This window comes from Rhincodon typus, chromosome 8 (genome assembly GCF_021869965.1).
Source record: "Rhincodon typus isolate 14 chromosome 8, sRhiTyp1.1, whole genome shotgun sequence".
NCBI lineage: Eukaryota > Metazoa > Chordata > Chondrichthyes > Orectolobiformes > Rhincodontidae > Rhincodon > Rhincodon typus.
The window spans coordinates 52,599,938-52,607,299 of NC_063339.1; the positions used below are offsets into that span (position 1 = coordinate 52,599,938).

Genomic DNA, 7,362 nt, shown 5'->3' on the forward strand with positions numbered 1-7,362 from the left:
AAACATTATATATATACCTTTGGAGTACACAATATCTACGCAGTTTTTTTAAAACCAATCTCAGTATAGTTCGAATGATATAATTAATGGGATTAGATTAAAGTAAAAACCATAGCATGTTTGAATTTGCTAGATAAGCTCCATCAACATAAATGTGTGTAATGTACGGCATTACCTGTAGCAAACACGGCTCTGCCTGACATGCCTGGCGAGAAACTAATGGCCTACCTATCTGATTTTCGAAATTCCATTTGAAATGTTATTCAATCGATATTGATTATACTGCTGGGAGTACAATTTTTGTTTTGAACATCTTAAAATCCAATTATTCTTTGCCAGACTGATATATTATTTCGATAATTATTGTAAACTAAGAATTTTCATGATTTCAAGTAAAAATATTCTCTGTCGTGTTTTTGTTACGGAAACAATTTAAATTTACAATTTAAGGAAGTTCGGATATGCATTTCCGCAATAAATCGAATATATAAACATATGTACATATATAAGATTAAAACACAAGAGTAATTGGATATCTTATGTATTTCAAATAAGGGAAAAGAAAATAATACCCATGTTTCACAATCTGGGAGAATGTCGGTTGACCATGATGACGGATAATAATTTTCTTTCTGAATCCACGGTAATTCGCTCAGTAACAAACGAAAAGCGCTACATCACTTCAGAGCATTCCTTTGGAAATAAAATAAACTGCAAGAAAAAATTATGATCGCAAAGAAAGCACCCGAATTACAAAAATGAATTTGAAAGCATTGTATTGTTCAAATCTATATTTGCGAGAAAATGGATACCGCCGGAGAATGAATTTTAAAAAGTGTATCTTCAGCTCATCATTTGGTTCTGCAAATGAATAATGCTTCGACTGAACACCGTTATACTGCAGTTTTGTCCCTCTATTTCAATGTTCTATTTGTACAACAAAGTATTCAAACTGCATTTTTTCGCACTTGTTTTCAAAATCATCGGATCTCCTTTTTAAAAGTTCTCTGTACTATTGTACCCTGTATTGTTTTACTTCAAATCTTCTACACAGGTAATTGTCAGTGATAGATCATATAATTTTAAAACAGCAGTTGCATTGGTAAGTATTTTCATCACGTCAACAAATAGATGTGTTCCTGGAGTACAGCAGCGCACCGCAGCAAATGTACTGCCTTTCTAAGAACGCCATTAGCTGACTTAAGTTAAAGTATAATTCAGAGCGTTTTGTAGAACGTTTGGAAGTACAAGTACTCATCAGAATATAAATTCATACTTGAAAGCGTGTCAATACCATTCCTACCTTCAGTAGTACCACTCTTTCACTAAAGAAATCCATTCGGCCACCTCCAAAGCATTCTCAAGTGTCTATTTTCGGACTGAAGCGACGACAAATAATTCTGGAAACATACAGATTTAGCTCCAAATCTAAATTATACAGCACTAAACTACACAATATTAATGATCGCTTATCACCATCTGACAACTTACCTTTAGTATTTTTCATTAGTCTTTGCGTAGAAAGGGGGCTCACGTATCACCACACAAATTAACTGCCTGATCTTAACAAAACAACAACAAATTAAAACTTCTAATGCTAGTTCTTTCATTTGTTATAAATAAGTGCAAATTTGAAGCGCTGTAGCCCGATCCTTCCCAGGAACTCGACATGCATTAACTAAAAGTGTTTGGCACACCTTGTTAACAAACACTGACGCTTTGACCTACCTGATAGCCTCAATTTCCCGAAATCATTCCACAGCACCCAGACAACTGAAAATCTTTAAACAAGCCGTGACCTTAATTTAAACAGCTCTCAGATCAGCTGCATCTTTATGTATGGATCGGCGTGCAATGGTTAGTGCCAAATAGGACGAAATATTGATAACATTTTAACTAACTATATACCCACGGAGTACACACAAAAATATTCATCAAGCAAATATTGTCTCAACCTTCTCTTGCAGTGTTTCCTAAGAGAGTGGAGTATTTAATGTTCACCCCTTATCTCTTCTGCTTGTGAATATCATCTGCTAGAAGGCCTAGGCCTGAATGATCTCACAGTTCTACATACCGCTCTGCCATTTGTGTTTGGCCCTCCGTAGAACTCAGTGACAGCAGATCTTGGAATTATTTCGTAGTGTATAATTTCAAACGAGTTTCCACTTTTCTTTCAGCATGATAAAAATATAACAATGTAAGGGTCAGTTTAAAGGACACTTAACAAGTTTTGAGGTTGCTGGTGTGCAAATTTGAAAGGCGATAACCTTAGCCGTGATGATTACGCTTATTTCAATCAGACTAACAGCAGACATTTTAATTCCAAACAATCATCGCGAAAAAAAATGCATATGTTCAAGAAATGAGTCATAGTGTGCTTCGCCAAATCTAACCCTGTAAATGTTGGGTCTTCCTTTGATGCAAAGGTGATCGTTTGCATTGTTTTTTTGTGTAAATATCGATCAGCACTGCTGTCTGTCATTGAAACAACTCCTGGTTTGCTATAAAATTCGATCCCTGGTGTTTGTTAATAATCAAACATGAAACGAACCACGTCATGAGCAGAGAGTTTATCTTTTGTGCGAAAGTGGATCTGACCTTTTAACACTGAACAAACTCCAGGCCGCCACAGGCAGAAACATCAAACATAGTTTCCAATTCCAAATGGTGGGCTACATTAGCCACTTCCTTACTGTAGTCTGTCAGTGGCCTCGCTCATTTAGACTAATCGCTATATTTCCAAACCCGATACAGAAAATTATGAAAATATTGTGTGTTCAGATATAAGAAGGCTGACTGACGAAATCAGTTGCCCAAATTCTTGCTCAGAATAAATCCCAGCACTGCCACCACATCTGAATAAAATAATGACAGGGACGCTGATCACTGGATCTTGTAATCTGAACAGATTTCATTCTCATCGAAATGCACGCAAATTGTCTCGATTTTTGCGAGCTCGTTTTTAAATCGACAGGAGCTGGCCGTACGACACGTAGATGGCTGCCTTTTACCCACAGCAAACAACTGAGATTTCCTTAATGCCAAAACAAACAGTGTCTTCCATGCAGAAATTATACTTGATCGTCCTAATTGAAATGCACTTTGGCCTCATTAACTACTTTAACTTTAATTCACTCTGTGGAATTAATTCAAAATAAATATCTGTAAAGCGCTCAAAGTGTTTAAATCATCACTGTTCTATTCTGTAGTTTACGGTCAATCCACAAATTGAACTTTCTAACGTTTGACATTTGTGGACTTTGAACTATTGGTTATCATCAGCGCTAGTAACAGACCAGATTATTCCGTCTGTGCTTAGAATGTGGGGCTATAATTAATTTACAACAGTAGTAATGCTCACGACAAAGTATATAAACCGGAGTCAAATATTTTTCTTAGTAAAGTTGCACGCAGGCCTCTGCATACGAAAAGTAAAGTGCAACATAGAACATGGCAAGACAATATCACAAGTCTTTCTTTATACTTTTAGTTAATGTTAAATCAAATATACCATCGGATTCAGCAGCTTTCAACTAGATACAGAAATTAAGCTTTAAGCTACCTACCGTCCCTTAACAGAAATCCCAGGAAAATCAGGGGAGATTTCGCAGATTACCTGCTGGGCTGACCAGAACATATTACCTATTACCTCTTTGCCCAACTTATGTAACTGAAACTATACAATCGCTAGAAATACAGTGCGATGAATTCTAATAGCGCGGTACGTATAGGCAAATTGTAATATTAACAAGTAAGGGAAAGATACAATGATCTTCAATAAAACATTTGTGGTTTTGCGGTTTAGGGATTCATAATTTATTAGAAGCTCTCGGAACTATATTTATACCAGTCATCTATTTTAAGTTACAACAAAAACGACTTTCATACGCCGGCAATAACGAACAAACTATCAAATACTGTACACGCTGAGTCCATCATGAAAACAGTTTTTACAGCATAATATACAAATTCCTAAAAACTATAAATTCGGCCCAGGCATGTGCATTTTACAGAAATATACACCTAAGTTTTATAGTAAAAACTAAGAAAATGCCAAGTCGTGTTAAATAAACCTATTTCTTTTCTTCCCGAGGAAAGAATATTACTGGGTGTCATTTTTTGTTAACACTATTATATTGCGAAAGCGTCATTCTTTCGGAACCCCACAAAAAAACGTTATGTTTCCAGATCTTATATATGGACAGATCTGTGCCGCATCAGGTTCAGCCTATCTTTGTATATGGAGCAACCGCTTTCACTGCGATATTATAAGTCCAGCGAGCAATGTGTGCATTTCAAGTCTACAAAACAAAATTAATTTACAGCGTTTTGCCATCACTTCAGCCGGAGCCTCCTTCTATATTGATGCACATCTACGCAAATTAGTAACCGGAACACTTTACCAAAATACAGCAGATATGAATCAATACAACATGGTGTTAAAACACAAGCCAAGTGAATCATTCACCAGGTCCTACCATACAGTAAAGTAGAGCATGACATGGCTGTACCATAATCAGAGCTAGAAGAGTTTAGGTGAGACAAGCTAGTGACGTGGCTTTGGATAGACGATGGACTTCCTGAGGTTTGTCCTAATTCCGATGTCTGGCCTGTGTTATTAGCTTGCTGGCTTGGGCCGTGAGCAGTGCCATTGGTAGCCACTGTGATTGATGTGTTGGTGGATTGCTGTTGTTGGGTCTGCATGGTCGTGGTTGGGGCATTGCCACCCCCTTGACATGGTTTGCCATCTTTAACCAGGACGGGCACAGCCACTCTTCTCGGAGATTGTTGCTGCTGTTGGCAAGTGCTGTTGTCCTGCTGCATGTGCTGCTGAGCTGCCTTGTCTTTAGCTTGCCGCTTCATCTTATAGCGGTGGTTCTGGAACCAGATCTTCACCTGAGTGGGCGTGAGATGGATCATGCTGGCTAAATGTTCCCTTTCAGGGGCTGAGAGGTATTTTTGCTGCTTGAAGCGCCTCTCTAGCTCATAAACCTGGGCTTGCGAGAAAAGCACTCTGCGTTTTCTCCTTGGTGTACTTTGAAGTGGGGCCATGGGTTTGCCAACGTCTCCAAGAGAACCCAATGCGCCCATGCCCCCCATGTTCATTCCTGAGGATGGGGTCATGAAACGGGAAACTAGAGTGGGAATTAAACAGGATAAATTTAGACAAAGGCGTTTGAAACGGAGTATTTATGCAAATTTAATATTACCAAAACAATATATAGGTATCTTCATTCCAGCACAACTTGTTCGACAAAATAGGCGAAACGCGTAGCGCTGTTCCATAAAACCACCAATTAAATAAATATTTTTAAATTTTCTTATCGTAATTTTTGAATGCTTAACTTCCATTTAGAACTTTTAAATGAAATAGGTTGCCGTTATATGTTTGCAATGGTTTAGGAATATCGGACGGTTTTAAAAACTCGATATTATAAAAATTGCCCAATTGATAAAGTTTTTTTTATGTTTGGCAGACATTTTTACCGAAATGTTGTAACTGTGCAAAAATGTATATCTTAAGTTTGTGTATTTACCATTTTTTAAAAAATAAGTAACATTTATACAACTTTGGGAAAGTGCACTGGATTTCTTTAAACATTTCTCAATAAAGATAACATCATTATTTAAGTGGGCACTGGGAAAATATTCCTCCATAATGTTTCGCACAATGCTGATGCGTTGTTTAGACATTAAAGACTTTAACCTGCCTTATTAATACAATATTATAAAAATTAATTTAAAAATTTGTGTTACGAGAAACTGTACAGTAGTAGGATTATTTCAACTGCCCATGTATTTACACCAAAAATATTGCTACAAAAGGCATATGAAGTAAAACTGCACCAAAGTAACTGTTGTTCCGTGTATTAAAACATTTACGTTTAACCTCATTAATGTAAGATTAAAACCCGCAAAACTCATGATTTGGAAATACTGATCTCTGGACACTATTTTCATAAAATGGGCACGTTTGCAATCTTTTGCAGGTTGCCTTTTAACTGGTCTGTTTATTAAAAACCAATTATTCCACTTACTTGATGAAAAGCGTGGATCGGGGTTTGTCCCGTACCAGCCTGTCGCACTTGCACTGTTCCTCATGGCATCTTGGTAAGCAGGGAGCTCGCCCATGTTGCCAATATTGCTAATATTGCCGTTGCAGTAGCCTCCCATAGCAGCATGTGAAAGCTGGGGGACCCCGTGTGACATGTGGTAGGTCGCCGCAGGCACCGACGTATTATGTCCGATCGGGTGTTGCTGCATGCCCGGCTGGGAGACCTGTGGCTGCCGGTAACTTGTCAAGTGAGCTCCGAGGTTACCCGCTGCGTCCATGCCAACTTTCTTGTAGCTCTCCTCGATGGGGCTCAAAATATCTGAAACTGAGAAGGGCGTAGTATGCTTGGGGCTCATCGACATGGTTCAGCAGCGAAGTAGGCAAATTTGTTGAACGGATAAACAGTGTTATGTTAGCGCCGATCTTGTGGACGTACACGTAAGAGAATGATTGAAGTCCGCCTTAATTGTATTAAGTCGAGGCTATAGACCTGCGAGCGCCTAGCTTTTGTTTGTTGTAGCCAGGCGCCAGGTTTTAGACAGACAGGAGAGGCGGGGCATGAGCGCAAACGAGCAAACAATAGAGCTCAACATCTTGCTAAGATAATTAGGTAACATGCTGATGGCAAGGTAAATACTTTTGAGTTTACCTTGCCAACATATTTTACTTTTAGTGAAATATTAAATAACGTAGCATTTGAGGGCTTCCGTTATCTATAAAGGATGCAGACTGAGATTTCATTGCATTCTTAATGGTTATGTTTAACGCCGACTTTTGATGTCATTGATAAAGCTTGAGGATAATTGCATTTTTAGATCGTGTTTTCAGTATGGCTACATTGCACTTAAGCAATGTAAAAGTGCACTTGCTACCTTGGAATAACTAAATATCTTTAGGCAGAGTGGCAGCATAAATGCTTGCTCGCTTTGTGACTGCTCGATATTAATGCACAGGAATCATTTTGCTTCAATTCAGGGCTCTTATTCAGCAGCCAAGAAGTCTTTCAGGAGAAAGAAGGCTCCCGCATGAGTTAACATCGTTCAAGTGTAAACCTCTGCCCTGATTGTATTTCACATCTCATGGAGAGGCGAGATTTCTACAAGATAGAATGTTAGAGTTTTATTCTTGAAGCCGCAAGTCTATGTCCCTTGCAGCGCCGCAGCATCTATTTACCGTTTCCATCCCTCTGATATGTGGTAACATTTAAAATGTACCTACAGATGCAAAATGCACGATTTGTAAATTTTCGTTTGACGCAAGATAACTTGTAGCAAATCACCAGAAGCATTCTGACTGGCGTCTATATA

At 38.3% G+C, this 7,362-nt stretch overlaps 1 protein-coding gene across 1 annotated transcript; it reads right to left on the reverse strand.

The window, feature by feature from the left end:
- Nucleotides 1–3,895: 3,895 nt before the first annotated feature.
- nkx2.1 (NK2 homeobox 1) lies at nucleotides 3,896–6,436 on the reverse strand. Its single transcript, XM_020510663.2, has 2 exons — nucleotides 6,039–6,436; nucleotides 3,896–5,135 (listed from the first exon to the last, which is right to left on the reverse strand). The coding sequence occupies exons 1-2, from the start codon at nucleotides 6,415–6,417 to the stop codon at nucleotides 4,465–4,467; spliced, it is 1,050 nt and encodes a 349-aa protein (XP_020366252.1). The 5' UTR covers nucleotides 6,418–6,436; the 3' UTR covers nucleotides 3,896–4,464.
- Between the last annotated feature and the right edge of the window lie 926 nt (nucleotides 6,437–7,362).

Coding starts and splice junctions, on each gene's coding strand:
- nkx2.1 (XM_020510663.2), bottom strand. CDS start 6,417: ATGTCGATGAGCCCCAAGCATACTACGCCCTTCTCAGTTTCAGATATT. Junction 5,136..6,038: donor CGATCCACGCTTTTCATCAA/GTAAGTGGAATA, acceptor TTCCCACTCTAG/TTTCCCGTTTCATGACCCCA.